Raw genomic sequence first — 22513 nt, forward strand, 5'->3', positions numbered from 1 at the left:
TCAAGAAGCCACCTTCATCTTTATTATTCAAACTGTTTGGTTAATACAGACTCTGTAAGTTCAGAGGGAGTCAGTGAGTTGATGTGGATGAACACTCCATCATCTGTCAATCATATACACCAAAGCTGGGTGACTGCATAAGAAGGGTTTTCCTTCAAAGTAACCGGACAAAGAAAACCTTGTGTAAACTTGCCTGATGGGGGCTTTATTTTTTAATTTAAAAAAAAAAAAAAAAAAAGAAAAATCAAAAGGAAAAAAAAAAAAAACATTTGTAGTGTGAAATCTTTTTTTTTAATCTTCTGACATATGTTACATTTCTTTAATTTACAAAAGTGCAAACAGATCATATTCAGATCTACTCAATATAAGCCATGGCATGTGGGACTTAAACAGCCGCATTTAAAGTTGCAAATTTTTGTCTTGGACCACGGTGCCATTCAGTCCAGCTACACAGGTACAGGATAAGGAAGTTAAACATCACTGTTGCTTTATATAGTGGGGGAGATTTTCAATACAAGTCCTCAGCAATGAATATTGTAATGATTATGGCACACACCTTTTGGTCCATCCATAGACACAGACACTGTTTTTGTTTTTAATGCTAAATGCTTAAATAGGTCTTTGTGTGGATATACAATGTGCACTGCTGTGTAGCCCCCCAGTCCCCCACCCTCCCACTCATGTTGTTATCGGTTGAAAGTCGTATATCATGGCAATACTGGACTCGACTGTACAAGGGTCAAAGGTCAGAGTTTACAGGAAGTAGTCTGGGGTACGGCGAGTGACGTGAGGCTCCCCTCTGCGTGGCGCCGGATCAAACTGCAAGCTGGAAGGAGAAACAGAAACATAAGATTTTAATTATTTTGAAGCCATACATAGACAATGATGCCACAGTGACATCTTGTTTGAAAAAATGAAAATCTACCAATGATGCAGAGCTTTTAGAGATTTTAGACAGTAACAAAGTTGCATGCACCAACTGTAGTATTGTCTGTACTTACAAGGAGTATTTGAGGGTGTCGTCTAGTTCCATGATAGCTGCCTGGTTGCCACAGCGGTAGCAGTAGTTGGGAGCACTAAATATTGTCACCACATTCCTCTCATGGCACCAGTTGTATCCCTGAGGGAAGAAGATGCATTATTCACTGGGGATGTATAATTCAGGGAAAAGTGCTAATTTAGTGCAAATGTAAAGTGATCATGTTCTAATTGTGTTTTGTCGCAGCAATGGTTTCAATTGTACTTTTTCCTTTAATTTAATGACTAAACATTTCTTGGCTGGAGAGTCTATGTACTGTAATAGTCACTTTGTCACTTAATCAACAATCATTAAGAGGTTCTTTGCTGTATTTAGTTTCATGTTAGCCTTGTGAAACTGCTGACGGCTGGATCACTCCACAGCTGTGGCCAGTTGATGTAAACCTAGTTTCCTTTTCTCAACTGAATCATCCTCAGCAGCAGACAGACAATGTGCATGCACTCCGAACAAACTGGATATAAACACACACCTCCATAACCAGCTGGTGGGCACGAGACACCAGTGTGAGGCGGTTGGCGTGGTTGAAAGTCTCCGAGATGTCCTGACCAAATGTGTAGCCAGCTCCTCGAGGAGAGATGCCCCAGCCACCGCGGTCGTCAGGGTCTGACCACAGCAGGTCACACATGGGGCCCTGCAGAGGACGAGGACAAGCAGGTTAGGAAGTTAGCAAGTAGTCGACCTGCTATTGATTACCTGGTCAGTAACCATCATGTTTCAACTGCAAATATACTGAATTATGGAGAAAATTTGTCATTTCTTATCAGGTATTATCAGTTATTTTAAAACATTAGGTTGTTTTTTTTTGTCAGATTCAATGTTCTACTGTACTTCATGAGATGTTCTGTCTATGAGGCTGCTTCTAATGTTGCTTTTGGAAATTACAGACGCATATAAAAGCCATTTTTACCTCATGTGGCACTTCCTGTAAACGGTCCAGAGCCCTAATGTGATCCAATGTATCTATGGATGGTGACAGGCCTCCATGAAGGCAGAAAATCTGCAGGAAAGAGAGGAACATTTGACTCAAGACACTCAAGCTTCGGAAACACTCACATTTTTATCACCTAACCATTATTTCCTTTAACAATCACTTTATGTGATTCACTCCACAAAACAATTAATTCTCTAAGAACATCATGTTGCATATTTCAGTCTGAGAAAGCAACTGAGGTGAAAGCCCACCTGAGAGTCTACCAAGGCAGTGAGGGGGAGGTAATCGAACAGGTCTGTGAAGTACTTCCAAACGTTGGCGTTTCCATATTTCCTTAGGCACTCGTCATAGAAGCCGTACACTTGTGTGATCTGTCTGCTCTCGTGGTTCCCTCTGAGGATTGTGATGCGCTCCCGGAAGCGTACCTGAAACACGAACAGAAAACAAATCTATAAGTTCACTTCTTCTTTATTGTTTTTTCAAAACTTCAGTTTTAGAACAAGTGAAATTTTCACTTACCTTAAGTGCTACTAGTAAAGTGACGGTTTCTACGGAGTAGTACCCTCTGTCCACATAGTCTCCCATGAACAAGTAGTTTGTGTCTGGAGATTTTCCTCCAATCTTGAACAGCTCCATGAGGTCATGGAACTGGCCGTGCACGTCACCACACACCGTCACCGGACATCTCACCTCCTGAACATTTGACTCCTTTGTGAGGATCTCCTTTGCCTGGGGAAAGAGGAAAAACACCAATTTAACTGCAGTTCACATATTGAAACATGAAAAACAAAGCAAAATGACAAACACAAAAACTGCAGGTGAGATAAATCAATGGGGGCTTAAAAACATCTCAAAACTGAGGATGATCCATTCTGAAATACAGTGTAGCTTATTATATGCACAATTTAATCTTGCAGCTGTTTGGCTCATTCAAAAGCCACCGTGATCCTGTAATCACATGCTCCATGTGCTGTAATTTTCTATGTCCTTCTTTGTTCCTCATCTTTATTTTCAGGAACGGACAATTTCCTGCCGACCTCACAGTCAGCCTCTGTGAGGTCTAAATGAAGATGCCACACAGTGATTACAACGCCACCCTAAACACCATCACCATAATCTCTCCAAGGATTTTAAACCCCTTCCTTCTGCGTGTGTCTTTTAGTTTCCTGTAGATTTGCCTTGCAATGCTCGGAAAGGCAGCTCTGGTTACACTGCAACATTTCATAAAATCTAATTTGCGTGATGCTCCAAAAGCCGAAAACAGAATGGAGAAACAGAATGGCTGCTAGTATTTTTAGATGAAACACAGATTATTCATTTAGGAGTACTCAAGTGTAGCCAGAAGTATTGTGGCAACACAACAGTCAACCACCATACCTAAAAGTAGAGCTGTGAAAAAGGTTTTTTTTTTTGGGACACAGAGTTCATTCTCAGCAGAATTCGCTATGAAACCTTGTTGCTGCAGTGTATGACTCAGTATGTGGCCTCCAGCTAGTGCTCTGAGAGGAAACGCTTGGTTACTGCTGTCTCACTCAATGCAAATAACAGAGAGTCACACACTGAGAACCGCTCAAAATATGCAGAGGGTCATCTGACGCAGTACACTTGGCATCATTTGGTTTCATTTAAACGACGACCTCTGTGGGTTTTGACACAGATCATCTTGTTTTATGCATGCATCGTGAGCTTATGGAAGTTTTGCATTGTAGGATTTCAGAAAGTGACCATCCTGTTAATCATTTTTAATAAACAGGTGTCTGATTATTATTACAACATTAAAAATAGGGGAAAGCTTTAAACAGTACAAATACTAAATGTGGAGACCCACAACAAGGCCTATTCCTGGAGGCAGTCTAGCTTGGCAGGCCGGTCTGACCGAGGGGTCGGTCAGCTGGATGAGCCCTTTTAAGAAGCTTTGGAGCAAACAAATCCTCAGGCTGAGAGAGAAAAAAATGTTCTGAGCCGAGTGACCAGTGGACATGTCCGACGCACTGAAGCAAGAAGGGAAACATCTGCAAAATTAAAGGGAGCGGGAAAATGGCGATGATAGGCTTGAGAGCAGGAGTTGTTGTGCGTTTCGTAACACTGACTCTTTGAAAGCCACTCTTGATTTGATTTGGGCAAACATGCCTCCTCCCATCCAAACTCCTGGTATTTTGTCAGTTTTTAGCAGCCCCCATATTCTTTCCATTAAACAGCAGAGTGAGAGAACAGAGGGCTGACATTGACAGAGCGCTGTAGCCAGCCTGTCACCAGCAGATGGGACAGAAAGAGACAAACCCAGAGTGACCAGGCCAGAGCTGCAACACTGCACAATGCTGACCTACATTATACACTCCCTCCACGTGCCCATACTGCCATGTGGCCTTTCAGTCGCCGCGTTCTGGATGACAGATTGACCAGAGCTTCTACCTCTAAAGCAATTGACTCGCTAAGCCCAGGAGAATATTCTAGATGCCCGCATTAAAAGTGGAGCAGCAATATACTTTCATCCCGTTCTGCCGATCTCAATTACTCTGAGTGAAATGAAGGGAAACAAATGAACGTGAGAGGGTGAAATAAGCAAACAAACATGCACCGTAAAGTGGGCCAGGTCAGTCTGCCTGGGATCCTCTTTACGACTCACTGTTCTCAACCTTTTAATTTTCTTAAGTGATAATTTCAGGTTCATTAGGCGCAACATCCATTTATTTCGCTTTATGACTTAGGGAGACCTTAACTAGCCGATTATTATCTGGAAAATATACATAGCAGTGAGGAGAGCCACTATCCAGCCATGTACTTTTTTCATTTTTGTCATAGGTTTGATAACACAGGGGCTAAAGGGTAGATTAGAAGCTTTAAAAAGAGAAAGTACATCTACAAATGCATAGATTTGTATCCCTAAAAGCCAACTATTGAGCTCTTTCTCTGTTCAAAACAAGCCTCTTTTCCTCTTACTGCAAAATCATTTAATTTATAATCAGTTTACACTAGACCAATGACTCTTAAAAAAAAACACTACATCAGACACTGGATTTAAACCAACCATGAAAACCCTGATCAAATACGGTGTCTTTAAGTGCCACTCCTTCAACCTGACATTCTCTACAAGTTGCTTTGTCAGCTCATGACACAGTATAGGGCCTTCAGCTCTGTAACCTTACACTCTAATGTATGTGCAATATGTTCAATGGCGCATCACATGTCACCTCTGTGTGCTAAATTGACTAACAGACGTGCTATACTTTCCCTCTGTGCGCTACACTGAGCTGATTTTATGTGTCTCACTAAAAAGTCAGCAGTGAACGTTATTATGGACCTTCATTCCTGCCTGTTGTAGTTATTGGATCTCATTAAAATGTGTTCATCCACTAAATCATCATCAGCAACAGTCTATTTCCTTTACAAGATATCATTTTATGATCACGTAACCAGGCAATGTAACAAAAATATGCCTGAAAACAATAACACTTCACACAGGACTAAGCTCTATCTAATCAAATGTTACATAAAGGTGGAGTAAACTAATACAGTGTGACCTGCTGCTACTGGCACCAGGATAACTTTTTCATAACTCCCAATTTAAGCTTGGATTTAGCCTAAACCCCAAAACACAGGGTGTGGAGGGAACTGTTTATCCGCGAGACAGAGCTGTAGCGTGGATACCGGTCCAGCTGTGAATGAGAAGGATGACGGCACAAGTTACATAAGCACCTTGCCCAAAGTCCGGACCACACCTGTAGCAGAAATGCCACAGTGAGGCTTGCAGGGAGGGACCCTCGGCTCCAGATTACAGCTCTGCCCAAGATGTCAGACGTCACACAGTCAACAAACTGCTTAGCCGAGTGTTGAGAAATGAAGTCAGCGTTTTCCCGGCTGCCGCAATATAATCCCATTAAAGTGAGTTAAACGCAGCCAAAGGTTCTCCTGCAGACAACTTAGGGCGAATTAAGCTCGACAACGAGGCCAGACTACAACCACAACAGATGACCTCACTTGAGATGTTTATGGTAGTTGAACGTTAAGCATCCTGCTGACAACAACACTACAACCACTGTAGAAATCAGCACCAAAGGATGGCAGACTGTGTTGGATTTTGTCAGCATTTCTGCGATGACACTACCTGATTTCTGCTGAGATGCATTTAGCAACCTTTTGACAGCATTGTTATTTTTCCCTGAGTGCACTCACAGGGAGGGCTCGCTGAATTGTTGCACTCTTTCATCTGTGTTTTTTGATATCCATTTTTATTGTTGCTATGCGATTACTCTTTGAAACTATTTTGGAATGTAGTTCTGCAAATTTGCTATAATAGGAAAACAAATCATCCTTGGAAACAGCCTTTCTGACTCACTCATTTTTCTGAGTGAAACGGTGACCTCAGCTGGCAAACAAAGCCTTACTTGCTGCCCTGCCTGGCTGCATGGAACTGGTTTTACGTAGACAAAAGGTCATGCAGAAGACTTCAGCTCCAAGAAGTGGGGCAACCATTGCTACATAACCAAAATATTACATCATTCTGACACACTTTCGCTGATGTTTTATGATGTTATTTGAGGAGGAACGCAGAAATCTCAACTTCCCCATCTTTCATCAGCAAACTTGCTATTTATGCAGCTCTTTCAATGCTGCCTTGGGTTTTTTTTTCCATTTACTGCCTTAAAAAATATGATTCACCTAAGGTGAAACTTCAGATTATATAAGCTAAGCCTAAATGGTTAGTAAGCAGGATTAAATGAGATAAGATATAAACAATACAGCCTTAAAGACAAAAACCATGTCTGCAATGTTATGTAACCCACAAAAGGTTTACTTTGGAACACAGGGAAAAAATAAAAGGTCACGAAAAGGGTAAGTCTCTGTCAGGGGCACGTGTTACGCATTTAATTACATTATGTCCATATAATTGACAGGAAGATAAAACCAATTTCCAGTGAGCAGAGCACTGTGCTGTCACCTAACAGAAACCTGGCGGCTAGATTAAAAATGATTATGTGATCAAACAGATGACCTCACTCTTCTGTAAATGAACAACTTTTACCAAACACATGCAATGCCTTGAAAACAGGGGACACAACTGCAGTGCTGAAAATTGAAAAATCTGATTGTGATAAACGAGACAATGCTTAGAAGTATTCCCTCCTCTCTGCCACACAAGACAAAAAACTCTGATGTGTCCAGTCTTTTTCTGAGCAGAAAAGAAAAGACCGAGGACAGATTACACAGCACATCTCAATCTCAATCCTCCACACCCCCATACATCCCAAAACAGAGACGGCCGCTCTCTGAGTCACAATGAACGGTGTTATCCTGAGTCACACACTCTGATCCCCTTAGCAACAAAGGCTTTGATAGTGCTGGTGATGCAACTCAAAATCAATCATATCCTCGGCTATTTTTAAATCGGGGAGGATGTTGTGTAGGTGCATTCAGCTGAATATATTAACCAAATTCACATGGGGACGGATGGTTGGAAGCAGGTAGAAAGAAGTTTGGAGCAGCTGAGCTCTTATGAGCTGTGACAATGACACAGCCTTGGGGAGGGGGGCGAGGAGATTTTTAGCTTTCCTTTTTCCTCTCGGCTACTTTTACGACATCTTTGCTATGTTAGGGGAGGAAACAGGAAAGAAGAAACACAACATTACTTGCGCAGTTCCTGCATCTGAACAGATGTCTGACAACTGTTCACGGGGTCTGCCGATCAATCTGTTTCCCAGACAGATGGAGGCAGAAATGTGTCAAAGCATATGAGCTGGGGAAAAAAAGCCTGTGAATTCCAAAGAAAGTAAGCAAAAAAATAAGAAGAATTTTCCCAAGCTACCTGCAATGGAAAGTAGATAGATGGCACAAGATAGTTGTTAAAATAAATAAAACTGACCATGCACACAGCCTAGACTACCACCACTTCCAGCTGTATAGAGAGGGGTTTACTCCTATTTTGGGATCTTGTCACACAATGTAACCAGGATGAATGATGCTTTTAAAAACTGCTGGAACTGACCATATCAGAGACGAACAAAAAAAAAAGAGAAAACAAATACCGGGATTAACAAGCCACTTGAGAATATTGCACTCTTAACCTTCAGCGCACAGCACTCCAAACATGGTAGCAGGCCTTGTTTTTGTGTCCTTTTAGGAACCAAGAAGGACAGAGCTGCACGACAGATCGAAAAACTCCGGTAAATGGCAATTAGAAAAACACGTGTCCAAATGTGGCCTCTATTATTACGGTTAGGCTTCACAGAAAATCTTACTTTAAACCACTGTACACTGATGTGGAGTCTGGTGTCAGCCGGGACTTCTGACACCGACATCCAATAATCAGAAGTAGTGGTGTCGATTTCTCCATCAGTGGAAGCATAAAAATGGACCATGACGTAAGGCTGAAACAATATACAGCGCACTTTGGGTGAGGGAACTTTCTGGAAAACGCAAATCTTCAACAGATTAAAAGACTTAGTTTTAATAATTTATTTAAAAAAAAAATGCAAGAAACAATCAACACCACAAGAGTCTAAAGATATAATTTGCCCTCTTTGTCCAGACATCAAGAGCTGGAAATCAGCACAGAGGACGTCGGAGGAGAGATTGAGGTTAAGCTGCAGCTCAGACCGCAAAAGTATGCAGAATCAGTTAGCCTGTAATCAGCCAGAGCATATTATGTGCAGGTTACGCATTCAGCGGGAATTACAATCACTGTAATAGTCTGACAAGTTGAAGTTCATGGCTCAGAAAGAGGCACCCGCTAGTAAACTAACTAAAAGGTCACTGCGCTGACAACAGGTCTGTAAACCATAAACTGACAGCACTGGGGGGGGGGATTACCATTAAATGACCATTTGTTGTCTCAAGTCTTTGCTCGGATTAGTCTCTGGTTGAATGACGTGCGAAACGATGTCCAAACGTCCTAAAAATTGAAGAAGTAAGCCAGAAACGGGAGGAACTAGAAGCGCAATTAAGCCCCTCAAATGACTCATCTTTTACTCAGTAAGTCATGTTCAAGTTTAAAAATTGACCACCTTATTGCCTAGTAAAGAGGTCCTTTTAACTAATTATTGGCTGCAAAAGTAAATGAGAAGCTACATGAGGGACAGGGGTCGAAGACTACGTGGAACTCTTTTCACTACATATGAGAAATGCTTTGAAATCATGTAACATACACCCGGTTAGCAGTTTTTAGCACATTTAGATGAAACTTCAACAGTTGTGCAATAGATCCTACTTTTATCACACTTATGTTGAGTTTTATGTTAATTTGTCATGTTGGGGGCTGCAGAGCTGTCCTGCATTAAACAGAGAGGTGCTTTTGTCGCTTAGCCTTCCCTCAGTGGTATAGATGGACAAAATAATGGAAAAAAAACAGCCAATAAGGCAGTAAAGTAGGGCTGCAACTAACAATTATTATCATTGACGGTTGTTTTCTGGTGAAAAGTGCTTGCCAAAGCTCAACATTACATCCAGAAATCAAAGATATTCTGTTTACAGTCACAGAGGAGTAAAGAAATACAAAAATATTCACCTTTTTTAACTTTTCTTTCTTTACAAACTGCTCAGAATTATTAGAAAAACAGCTGGAGATTCATTAACTTATTCATGTTGCAGCTCCACTAGATCAGTTCAAACAGCAGCTAAAGCAACACTTTCTCACAACAAAAACTCAACATTAGAACCTTAATGAAGGCTTTAGGATGTAGGAGTAGGAGTATTATATTAGCTACAACTTGGTGTAGCCAACAAACAGCCAGATGAGTGTCTCATCTTAGCCTCATTTCTGAACCACCTGTGCAGTAAACATTCAGCCACACTTCAACTGGCGACAGGATGAGGGCAGAAAGAGACTCAAAACATTGCTCATAACAAAACTTTAGTGGTTGAACTGGAGGACACTGTTTATTTACCACCAGATGAACTGTTTCCTCACGGAACATTTGAGACTTAATGGAGCCTCTCGGTGGACTTCGCCACAGCGAGCTAACAGAGATGCTGCAGTCCCGCTGACAGCGTCAATGAGCGGGGCTGTAAATGTGGAATGTGACTTGAATTCACAGTGAGCCTCATCCCGCCCGGCTGCTAAACCCTCACCAACCCCCAACAAGTGACTCTCATTTCTTATTCCCCGACATTTCGGACCGTTAGCCGCTCAAACGGCCTCAAAAGAAGTCACTGACCACTCTGAATTTTGGTCAAATCCACGCACCGCGCAGTGAAATGTACACTATAGACGCCATTTTAAGAATGTCTGGAAGGCGGCGGTGAGGAGAGACAAGACGTTGGGACTAACTTGAGGTAAAGAGAGAATTTTTTTAAAAGAAGAAATATCTCACCTTTTCACATAGTGTTTTCACTTGTCCCTCAGACAGCTGCTTGCATTCGTTGAGCTGCTCGATCCACTGATCAAGTTCTTTCGTAAACGCCTTTTCGTCCATTTCTGTGTGTTTTTTTGGGGGGGTCGCGGTTGAAGACTCGTTAGCTAGTTTATGGCGAAGAGGCAACGCTCCCAGATGTTCTTCCCTCGTCCGGAGCTCAGAAAGCGGAGGCTAATTGCGCTCCTAATAAACGACGCATGTACCTCTGGCTGCCAGATCACTATGATTTGACTGAATTGAATCTGAACAGAGGGAGGGAGAGGCGTCAGTTGGTGATCCACCCTGGAAAATAGTTCTCGTCGAGGCTCCTGCGATAATATAAAGCAGCTCCGGTTGTGACCTTCAAAATAAAAGCGGCGTTGCTGATTGTAGTCACGTAGACAAATCTATGGCAGCTGTTGTAAGTTTTAGGTGCCATATAAGAGTTTTATTGAACACGACTCTTTGTAATGCATTACATTTTTTTTAATCAGTCCATTTAAAGCAAAACAACAAAGTAAAGTTTCCTCTTGACCCCCACAGATCATCTTTTTCTTTTCTTTCTTTCTGTTCCTTTTTTTTTTTTTTTTACATTTTTAACAAAGTCATGCAAAATTTTACCTTAAAACCATAAAAAGTTTCTGAATTACAGACTGTCAAAATAACAAGGAGTGGGTTGTAATTTTGCTTCTTTTTTTTTGACTTTGTGTTACTTTTTCCAACATTTTTGAGCCTTCATGGCGTTATACATAAAGCAGTTCAATACATAAAATTGTTTCGGGGAAGTTTTTCAAATGTTCCATTAACTATTTCTAATGTGATAAATTCACACAAAACTATGTTGTGCAAACATGGCTAGTGAAATTTACACATGGGGATAGGGTGCTAAATATATACTATAAAATGTCCGCCAATTTGTAGAAATCTGTATTTCTGTCCCTTTCTTGCCTCCAGACATATTTCAGCATATTGTTATTTATATTTTATACTATATGAAGAGTGGTTCTATGAAGTTCATGATTCGAAGGAGCTGAGGAAAAGAATTGTGTCCACGAAATGTCAAAATATGCCAAAACCTCTTTATCAAAGTGAGCCTAGTAAAGCAAAGCAGTTTGAAAACTCCCTACTTGTCTGAGTGTCTATACTTCCGGTCTCAACCCGGCTGATTGTGTCCATCTTGACGCAGCAGCTGAGCGCCGCCCGACACAAATAGCAGCCGGAGACCGATGACGGCTGCTCGCTGATTGGTTCGCCGCCCTGCTTCCCCTGCGCTCTGATTGGTTCGCCGTTTATTAGGGTACACACAGCAGAGAGAATACATCATCTCCCTGGAAGCATGTTGTGAATTTTATGGTGTGGCCATGATGTCACTGTTTTACATCTCGGCCACAGAAGGCAAACACAATAAAAGACAGCAAGAGCCACTGAAACTGCCATGTTTTGCTCGTAACACTCAGCTATTCTCCTTTAAATACAGATTCACCGATCACAACATAACACTGGTTCTCATTTGTGTACGGTGCAAATGTGTAAAATCAGTAAATAATCCCACTGAGATAGAAAATAGTCCCAAAGTCCAGTTTTAAAAGAAATAATGATTAACAAATGGTTGAAAACAGGGACAAATCCAGAATAATAATGCCTTTCTGTTTATAGAAAGGCTGATACAGTTTGTCCTTTGGTGCCATAGAGCTCCACACCAAACATACCACTGAGTCACACTGTTGTGTTGGGTGACATGTTATTTCCATGCGATGACCACATGCTTTAGTTTATTCTAAATTAATCCCACTCACACTGTCCCGCTGTCATAAAAACAGCAAATCTGTGTGAATTATAGGCTTTAACCTGCCGCTGACATTCCACTACTTTGTTTTGCTTATGTAATACGATGAAACCACGCAGGTATTTGTCATTTTTATGTCTGTTTTGGGCTTTTATTGATTGTGACATTGAGAAAGAAAGCATAGGAAAGAGATGTGAGGTAAATGGTGCAGCTTGGTGAGATTTGAACAAGATACTTGAGGCTTCTGCATCCTAAACTCTTTTCTAATATATTTATGACCAATTTTAAAAGATTTACATCTTCAGTATTAGTTGAGGGTGAAAGCAAAAACTCGCCTTTTAGCCCCTATACTGAGTATTTGTTCACTACAACAAAACTTCCTGTTTTAAATTGTTTGGGTGTACCAGTAAAGCTTTCAGTCTGTTTTTCAGTCGGTGATAGCATTTTTTTTTGACAAAGACTCCTCAACAATCAACAGTAGATCAGCTTTAACTAAACACTCCTTGAAGTGACAAGATGCCCATTTATCAGAAATGGTATTGTCAAGTGAAGTTAATATTGAAGTCTTTGTTATAATGATTCTGATTTTGTGGCTTTAACTTTTCTGCTTGTTTACTTGAAAATGTACCCCAATTCCAATATAACTTTGTAAAGCAGTTCTTTCCTTAACCCCTTAAGCCCTACACTACATTTTGTTTTGCATATCTTGCGGAAAAAAATTGTGTTTTACTAACAGATAGAGCCTGGTCCCGTGGAAAGAGTCAAATATAAAACAGCCTTGAACTTCAGTGAAGATTTCAAGACTTTACTGTAGAAAACAGCTCCATAAAATCCCAGTTAAACTGTAAATATGGAAAACTATAACTGTAGGAGGGCAGTGTTCTTTAACGTTTAACAGGGCTTTAGTGAACACATCAATCTCGTTTTGTCAGCAGGTTTGGCATCATTTTTCCAATAGGAGATGTTTATTTAGGCCTCAGACTTTGACACAGTAATTTCCTGTTGCCTCGACTCCACAGTGCGGACAGAATATACAGAACATGAGAGAGGCTGCAAAGGAAATACAGTGTGTTCTTTAAAGAAAATGTTCTGCTCTCACACGAAATCAATTATTATTCATGAAATTCAATAACTTAACATAAAAAAACATAGACCAGAGAGGCAAATGTTAAATTTATTCAAACTCTACAATCTGTTGCTAAAGCATCAATAATATACGAGAACTGACATTAAGGAGGTTTTGTGGAATTTTAACTCTCACAACTCGCTTTTTGGTTTGCGGCCACAAAGGAAAGACTTTTAAAACACAGATGACATGTGACATGATACTCTTTTAAAAGAATAGTTTGCCATTTTAGGAAACCAGTTGATTGTCTTTATTGCTGTGTCAGTACGAATTTTATATCATGCAGTGAAATATGAAGCTAAAGCCAGAAGCTGGTTAGCATATTTTACCTCTGCAGCTTGAATCAGGCAGCAAACAGGTAGCATGCTAAGCTAGCATGGCCGCAGGTAGCAACTACAAAAATTCAGGAAGTCACTGCATTTGACCAAGAAACAGTCCAGGACATAACACAAAAAATAAGGCATATATACAATGTATTAATCTGGGAGTTTTACAGCTGTTCCTGCTCTTTAAGCTAACACGCTGTGGCTGTAGCTACATATACTGGGCACAAATATAAGCGCAATGCAAATGTTCTTCTTTTCTGACATTGAGAAAAAAAGAAAAAAAAAATCTCTATCGCTATAGTTAGAAAAGGGTTAAATTTAGCCAATTGTTCACAAATAGTTTTTGCGGTATTCAACCAGTGACAAACTCCTAATCATCGGGTTAATCCACAGCCCAGTCAGGTGTGGCTTTACAGGACAATAAACAGGTAGCATGACCAGCACACAGACACTCCTTTGAGCTGTGACGATGAAAGTCCACCTTAAAATGCAGCTTTATTCAAATGACACGAAGCCACAGATGACCAGAGAAAGACAAGAGCAGGCCGTAGACTCTTTAATGTCCATAACTTGTTATCTAAGAAAATATTTCAGATGCTCTGGATGTCTGACACAGTTATTCAAAATGTCCACCAACTTCACCGAGTCCTTCAGGGAGAGTGGGACAACGTTCCTCAAGCAGCATCCACTCACTTATTAACTCTATGTGTAGCAGATGTGTGACTTGTTACTAGCTTGTGATTTCTGTGAGTTTGTTTAATTCCCAGCTGGGGACCATTCGCTGCTTGTCATTCCCCTACTTTCCTTCTCTGTCTCTTCCTGTTGTTGCTGTCAAATAAAGGCCTGTCTTTATTTAAACAAAAGATGCCGCCTTGGGGATTCTCGAAAAATCCATCAGCGCATTTTGCATTTTTATTACTAATGCCCTGTGGAGGCAAAAGGAAGAAAACCCACACAGTTTCTGCAACTGCATTTTGTTTTTATCTGCTCCCTTGTTAGTTATTGATCCTTCGCCACTTATTTCACCATTGATGCCTTTAAAAATTCCAATCAGAGTTTCAGGACACGTTTATCTGCAAGCACTGATTCACATTATTACAGTTTTAAGCCAAACAAATGAGACATTGTCGTCGTTTCCTGATTGTATTGCCTTGACGTGACAGTATAACTTAATTGTTCGTGTCAGCGAAGAGGCACCACAAATCAGAGGAAGGTACGAGTGCCAGAAACCTGTCAGGACTGCTGTGAGTTGAGATTGGTAGAGGTCAAAGATGCCACTTCAAAACTAGAATAACAACACACCATCCAGGAAAATACCCAGTACAGCAATCTGAGCATTTGTTTGACAGCGTCAGCGTGACACAAACCCACCTACAATATATTTCATGGTACTTTTTTGTCCAAACGTTCAACGTGCTTATTTTCAACCACGAAAACACGCCACACATCAAACAATAGCAGCGATCAAAGGCTGAATGTGTTCTTCCATTCAGGGCTGCCCACTGACTCACTGTTACATTTGCACATCAATTAATAATCGCGGTACCTTAAATTAAACCATTCCTTTGTAAAGACGATGAAACAGCAGGCGAGATGAAAGGGGAACGCTCTGCCTAAGGTTACTGTTGAAGGGTACTGACTACTTCTCATCATCATTTACAACAATCAAACATTAGGTCAAGCAATAAAAATACTTTATGTAGTTCAGTTATTGATGCAATTTTCTTGCAGATTGCAGCCCTGGTCTGTGTACGTGGTCTTCGGCATGAGGGAGGGAGGTCATCCCTCAGCAATCATCCTTTTCTTGTTTGGCTCTATTTTAGACAAAGAAAGAAATCAAATCTGTTTTCTTCTCTCAGGACTCACACAGGACGCCTCTGTGTTCTGATGGTGCATCTCTCAAGAAGTTCTTTATTAGAAAACAGATTAAAACGTGCCAGGCAGAACCAAACACTGCTACACTGAGGGTTTTTTTTTTTTTTTTTTACTGTTTTCCCAGTTGAGCCTCTTCTGCAAGAACAAACCATGTAATCAACCACATTTTCAAGAGCCCACTCCCTATAATTGGAAATATCTGCTTGTAGGCTCATAATAACAAACAAGTAACCATTTTCTGCTTTGCGAAGGAAGGTAACAAAAGAATCAGCTGCATCCTTGAAACAAAAATCTAACCAGTACCTCCCTCTGGATCCCGATAATCAGTGAATTTAAGGTCTCTCTCTCTTCATTAGCTGCATCCGTAGTCATGTTTGTGTACAAATACTGGCTCAGGATGCAGTTGTTTATTATTTTCCACGTCTACTTGACTCTTGATAAGCCCCCATATCATCGAATTTCAAGTCTCTTAAACAGTGACCCTGTAGCCTATTTTAGATCATGATAAGCATCCTCTGGATCGTTGTTTTCCACATTAACATTTAATCAATCACTTGGTGGACAGGCTCGTCCAGGCCGTCTGATTGTTGTGGCCGTGGCTCCGTCAGCCAGCAGACTGGGCAGACCTCCAACCTGGCTTGGCTCGGTGGCTCATACACCCTGCTAATGTGAGCAGTCTGCCTCCATTTAGTTGATCTCATAGGGTGGGTTTTAGCTAAAATCTCAAAAAGAAAGAGGCATCAGTTCTTGTGATGGTCTGTTTTTGATCTGAATTAAATCTGAAGGTTTATTGGTGAGTTGCAAAGTGGTGCAGTTGGTTAGCACTGTTGCCTCGCAGCTAGAAGGTCGCCAGTTCGCGTCCCAGTGAGGACACTGGGATCTTTCAGTGTGGAGTTTGCATGTTCTCCCCGTGCAGCGTGGGTTCTCTCTGGGTTCTCCAGCTTCCTCCAACACAGTCCAAAAACATGTTGAGGTTATTGGTGATTCTAAATTGTCCGTAGGTGTGAATGTGAGTGTGCTTGGTTGTCTGTCTCTAAGTGTAGCCCTGTGATAGACTGGTGACCTGTCCAGGGTGTCCCCTGCCTTCGCCCTCAGTCAGCTGGGATAGGCTCCAGCCCTGGAACCCTAGTGAGGTGTATAGATAATGGATGGATGGAGTCTATGATCCACCTGATAGCAGTTAATGATTTTGTATTTCTGTTTGGCCAGTAAGTCCTCTGAACTTACATTTTTGATACCTTACTTGTCTGTAAAAAAAAAAAAAAAAAAGAATCTTAATAAAAGGCCATTTTTCCATGTGCATTTTAACTTAAAATGCTCAAAGAATCATTTATTTAAAAACTTTACTAAAAAACAGTTTAAAATAGGTTCTTTACTGAAGCAGATGGGTCCCAGAAGAACCACGTATGATGGGGTTTTTTTTGTGGTACCTTTGGGGGTTCTGATTACGACTATGTTTTTTTGAGAACCCTATTCCTAAAAGTTCTTTGTGGAACTAAAATTGATTCTTCTATGGCACCAATGCAAAAAACAGTTTTTGCTTCCAGCGTCCACTTTTGTTTTGTAGATGACACTTTGCAGATTCTTCCAGATGTATAATGAAAGCGGATGTGTCCCTTTGTAAAGCAGGAATAGTAAAAAATACTGTTTTCCCTCTTTTCTGCAGATCTGTGCCTGTGCCATCTTTTATTGATGTGTGAGCACCACAGAGTAGCTGCAACAGAATGTCACCTACCACTTTGCAAAATGTAAACAAAGCTGAATCAAAGGGAGCTGCATTCTAACAGGTGGATTACCTTTCACTGTTAAACTTTATCTAACCCCACTCATGTCTCCAGTGATGACAGAGTGTCCCAAAAGCGTGTTTCTAGATATAGAAGCGACGACACATAGAGGTAATAAAGAGGTAAGAGACAAAGGCAGGGCAGCACAGTACAAGAGCTTAATCCAAAGTAACACAACTCTGTGGCTGGACGGAGCCAGTGTGAGCTCTAACATGCCATTAAGGATACATGACTCTTCTATCACCATCAATCAAACAGTTCGGATTTATCAGGGGGCCTTACTCTCTGTTGTTCTTCCCATTTGGATACGAAAGCTAGTTGGCTACCTGCTGCTGCTGCTGCTGCTGCTGTTCAACATCTAAATTTAAATTCTCTGCATGTGCCAAGGAGGTTTGGATAAAAGCCCTTTTAATTCCAGGCGAGCAGATGCAGACCGCGTGTTTGATGCTGGTGCCAGGTTATCAGGACGTAATGGTTGAACCCTCTTGTAAACAACACTATCAGAGATATGTGTTTGTGTGTGTGATGTGGCGTGGGGACGGATTGTGATAAATGGGATGTTTTGGAAACTTGGGTGATAATACTGTTTGCAGTTTCACAGAAGAGGAGGAGAGTGGAACCAGTAAAAACCTCCCCTCCCCAGAGGAGGGTGGGACGGGGAGACAGTATGCATCCTCAGGAAATCAACCTCTGCTTGTATAACAATAGCTTATCAGGCATACATAACATTACATCAGTGGCGCATTGTGAAGTCATGTGATGATTTACCTCTGCATGATGAAGTCCGAAGAGAGAAAGACAGACCGATTCACTGCAGACACAGAGGAAAAGCTGACAGTTTAGTCAGTATCAGAGTTGGAAACATCTCGAATGTATAGTTTTCTAAATTAATGTATGTTTATGATCTAAATTTATCACAGGTGAGACAAGTTGAAACTCACTTTTAACTAATTGTGTTGAATGAAAAATAGAATTCAACACAGAAAAAAGCAAAATGCATGATACCACATTGTTAGGCACATTCTTTATTTTTCATTGTACAATCCTATTTTCACCTTGTTTTAGCTGCATTGCTCAAATGAGACTTCCTCCCACCCATTCCTCCATCCGACTAATCTTTTTTGTCTTTTTGGGTAAATGTTAGTGTTTCTCTCGCATGCCAGACTAAATATAGACATGCAGATATAAAACGAAGCGAAAGAGAGAGGGAGAGAGAGAAACAGCTTCTACCTCTCTCCGTCTTTTTCCTCTCTACCAATTAGCATCCAGTATTGTGTCTCCAGGATACCTGAAACCATGACAACAGCAGGAAACTGTTCACATCCGAGATCAGGAGCGCCATCTGCTGTTGACAACGAGGAAGTCCAGGCTGCTTAAACTTCACTTTGAAGAAAAAAAACATATTTTTTTAACATATTCCCAAATATTTAGTGTGTGAATATTTGAAGTGATGGCTGTGATGAAATTAAAGAAGCACATATACAAGAAGTAACGTAGCTGGGAGACCTTTTTTGGACTGTTTGACAAAATCACCTTAATGTTTATATTTTTAAATAACTATTTTTCTTGATCTTTCAACAGCATCTGACAATCTTAATCAGCTAAATAGAATTTGCTCAAATTCTCATCACATAACCTCAATGCATATTGTTAGTCAGGCAATAAGAGGAGTCTGTGTATTGGGGTTCTGTTTCTGATAGAGAAAATTAAGAAACAATATCTTATTATAGAAGAATTTCTGTAATTAAGAATCTACTTTCATGTTCAGCTGTTGGCTAGTTTTTGATCAATTAGCCAAAATCATTGAGGTGCATTTCTGAAAATAAAACTTTAGTACATTGATGAGGAAAAGAACATTTACAATAAATGGTATCTGGATAATATCTGGAGAAACATTTATGCATTTAAAGGTTTCATCACATCAGATGCTGTGACAAAGGTGCCTCTTTCTGTGCGTCTTTAAATTTCCACCACCCGCATAACTTTGTGGTGAGTCAGACAAACAAACTGTTCCTGTCTTCAAGAGGAAAACAAAGATCTGAGCGTCGTCAGAACCGACAGTCTCTATTTAGACTCATTTTAAAAAGAAGGGAGATTGACAGAAGGGAACACAAGTCTGTATTTATGGTCAGGAACTCAGACAACAGCAAACTGTTCCTGTGGGCATTAACATTTTATTTTATTCTCTGCCTCTGTGCTCCGTCACCACCCAGGGTGGGGTACCACTCCATTGTTTTTCATGCCTCATTGATACACACTGTGGAAATGTGTTGCTACAACAAGCCCCATTGTTGCATCAGTAATGATTAAGGAGCTGTACTTCATAGTAAGTCACAGTGGCACACTTGTATTTGGTTGTGTGCACCTACAAACATTCACATGTTCCCTAAAATGTGGAGATTCTGAGAAGCTTTTATAACACCAATAAAAATAAGAGCACTCTGTTCCCCGTATCAGGATTTGTTCTACTTATCAGTGGTTTGTTTTAAAGGATCATATCACTCAAATCACTATATGTACATAGTGGTATTCTGCCAAATGCTTTTTGTCTATTTTATTTTTATTTTTGTCCATCTTTTTATTTCAGGGGACAATGCACATTAAACATCTGAACTCTAAGTAGCTTCTGTTTTGTTTTTTGTTTTTCTCCTGTCACATTTTTGTTCCCTGTGGGCTATTTTTTTCCCTATAATATAAAGTGCTGTACCACTATAATAATAAATAATAATAATAATAATAATACATTTCATTTAAAAGGCGCCTTTTTGGTCACTCAAGGACACCTTACAAAAGATAAGAAACATCACAACCATGGCTAGAAGTACAGTGAACTCAGAAATGTCTTCTGTGCAGTATGACACAGTTAGAATGTCAGAAATCCTAAAAAAAAAAAAATAAATAAAAAGTCTGTCTATTTAATTTACATAAAAAAAACTACCAAAACTGGAAGAAAAAAATGGTGGCTCTATGTGCTATAGATAGCTTACAACTTTAATGTATTTCCATTACTTGTCTCACTGCTGATCTGTTTAAACACTGCCTGCAGTTCATCTGAAAACTCTCTGGATTTTGTCACCTGTCTGCTGGTCACAGCTGATAGTTTAGTGGCCTCTTGGATGCACTGGGAGGCACAGATTTATTTTGTTTGTTTGTTTTTCCTTATCTGTTCAGAGTAAATTTAGGCAATTATTTAAATGAGACATGTAGAATAAAATAATGTTAATAAAATCTCACAATTTTAAACATAGATTTGGTTATTTTTCGTAATGGAATGGCACATCAGAGACAAGTAGAACCACCGGCAAGCTGAAATCTGTCAGTTCTTTCTGTTTTTACAGTTTGTGACTCTAATCAACTGTGCTTGCTTTTCAAACTCGCAGGCTGTCTTTGGGGTTCAAAGGAATAATCAATAATAGTACAAATGTTCCGATAGTTTTTTTCAGCTATTCCTTGGCCAGTTGTTAAATTTGGCATCAAAACAACAATAAAACAACAACATGTGAAGTTAAAAGCAAAAAAATAAAGTAAAAAGCTTAAAAGAATGATGCAAGAAGCATGCAAAGTAAAAGAATTAATAAAAAAGACACAACTGAACAGACAGTGTGACAACATTAAGTCTCAATACATTACAGATGACAAAGGTAAAGCCAGAAGGAACACAATCGAACACAAATCTGACAAAACAGACATTGCAAATGTTCAGTGATGAGGTATGATGGCAGGTCTGGGTGCTGGTGTATGTAGATGTGTTCTTGCTGCCAACACTGCAACAGAGATAAAGGGAATTTTCTTTCAAACCTTTGGAAAAGTACATTTAAATAAAAGTTAAAATCATCACTATGGCAGCCTTGCATTAAATCTGTCCACGCTCAGGTGTCAGGATGAAAAGGGAGACTTTCTCTCTCTGGTACCGTCATCAAAATACCACATCAGGTTGCATCTTTGACAGGAACAGTGTTTATTGCTCCAGGAGACTCTTTATGCCAAGAAGCACTACAGCTGGAGGTTCATTTGGTCCAACATGTTTCTGGTTTTGTTGGTTTCTTTTTGGATGATCCAAACAATAACAGATTAATCCTGAGTCATTTGCACTTGTGTCTGTGTCATCAAATCATATGTTTCTCTGTGGAACATAATGTTTTATGCTGGAACACATGAAATCAAGACATTCAAAAAGAGGGGCTGCATATTCAGAAGACTGTGAAACTAACAGTGCTATGCAGCTGCTTCCAGGTCGAGTGTCTCTGCCTCTGAGAGCATCAGTGCCCTTCACAGATACTAAAATCCGACCGTGACGCTCCAACAGTCTGTGGGCACGACAAAACACTCACCCAGTCAGCTGTGTAATTTAATTACCACCATCACCCGTACAGATGTAACGAGACCTGGAAGCTCTAATGAGACAATTAGCTTGTACCATCTTCAAGCTTTGCTCCTCATTAGCGCTGATGGCCGCTGCACATGTTGATGCCCCATCACGGCTCCGCCCCAACACTCAGACTGGAGTCTCCCAGTCGCCACCAGCAGGTTTCTGTGGAGGCTAATGGGTCATTAGAGTGGTGCGTGAGGTAAAAAGGCTCTCCACCCGCAAGACGCAGGGAGGGAAGCATACATGGAAGCACGATTAAGTTCAACCGCAATAAATGTTCAAAGAAACACTGATATTTGTAGACTGGAGACAGCGTCTTTCCAGCTGCATCGGCAAATGTTCCTGTTTCAGATTTTGTCTGCGAAACTGTTGATCTGTGTAGAGTTTCCATGTTTTCTCTGTGCCTTAACTGGTGATTGTAAAGTGTGAATGTGACTGTAAACGGTTGTCTCGCTGACTTGTCCAGCCTCTCACATAGGCCCCAACCTCCATCAGACCTAATACAGGATAAAAGCTAATGGACAGATGGATTGTCCATAAGATTAAGGGAGTTTATAGCCATCTATTTATCTATTTATCAAATTATGATGTTGATTTTGCATGAAATCTCAGAAAAAAATAAATATCTTGATCTCTTTCTATATTTTACAGCATATTCATAGGTGTTTGGTGTGTCTCTACAGCAGTTTTAACAGAAATACAGATAAGGTACCCTTAATTTGAGACAAATCTTTATGTAGTAAGATTGCTAAGGTGAGTTTTTGTACAGCAGGGGTAATAGAAAGCATTACTTCTTTTCCCAAATGCAATGCATCCCTCTTCGAACTGTGAGAAAAAACTTCCAAAAACTATGTTGTTTCAGCATTAAATAACTCAAATACCACTAAAGCTCCTCTCAAAATATAATTTCATGTTGGTATGATAAAAAGGGATGAGGAGAAACACTCTCT

General features: G+C 40.4%; 1 protein-coding gene across 1 annotated transcript; it reads right to left on the reverse strand.

Annotated features, from left to right (window-relative positions):
* Nucleotides 1-10582, reverse strand: ppp2cab (protein phosphatase 2 catalytic subunit alpha b). The gene is made up of 7 exons (XM_008305253.1): nt 10277-10582; nt 2490-2699; nt 2222-2395; nt 1947-2036; nt 1509-1670; nt 1002-1120; nt 1-826 (listed from the first exon to the last, which is right to left on the reverse strand). Exons 1-7 carry the CDS (start codon nt 10376-10378, stop codon nt 754-756), a joined length of 930 nt encoding a protein of 309 aa, XP_008303475.1. The 5' UTR covers nt 10379-10582; the 3' UTR covers nt 1-753.
* Nucleotides 10583-22513: the final 11931 nt, after the last annotated feature.

This window comes from Stegastes partitus, unplaced genomic scaffold (genome assembly GCF_000690725.1).
Source record: "Stegastes partitus isolate 25-593 unplaced genomic scaffold, Stegastes_partitus-1.0.2 Scaffold2455, whole genome shotgun sequence".
Taxonomy (NCBI): Eukaryota; Metazoa; Chordata; class Actinopteri; family Pomacentridae; genus Stegastes; species Stegastes partitus.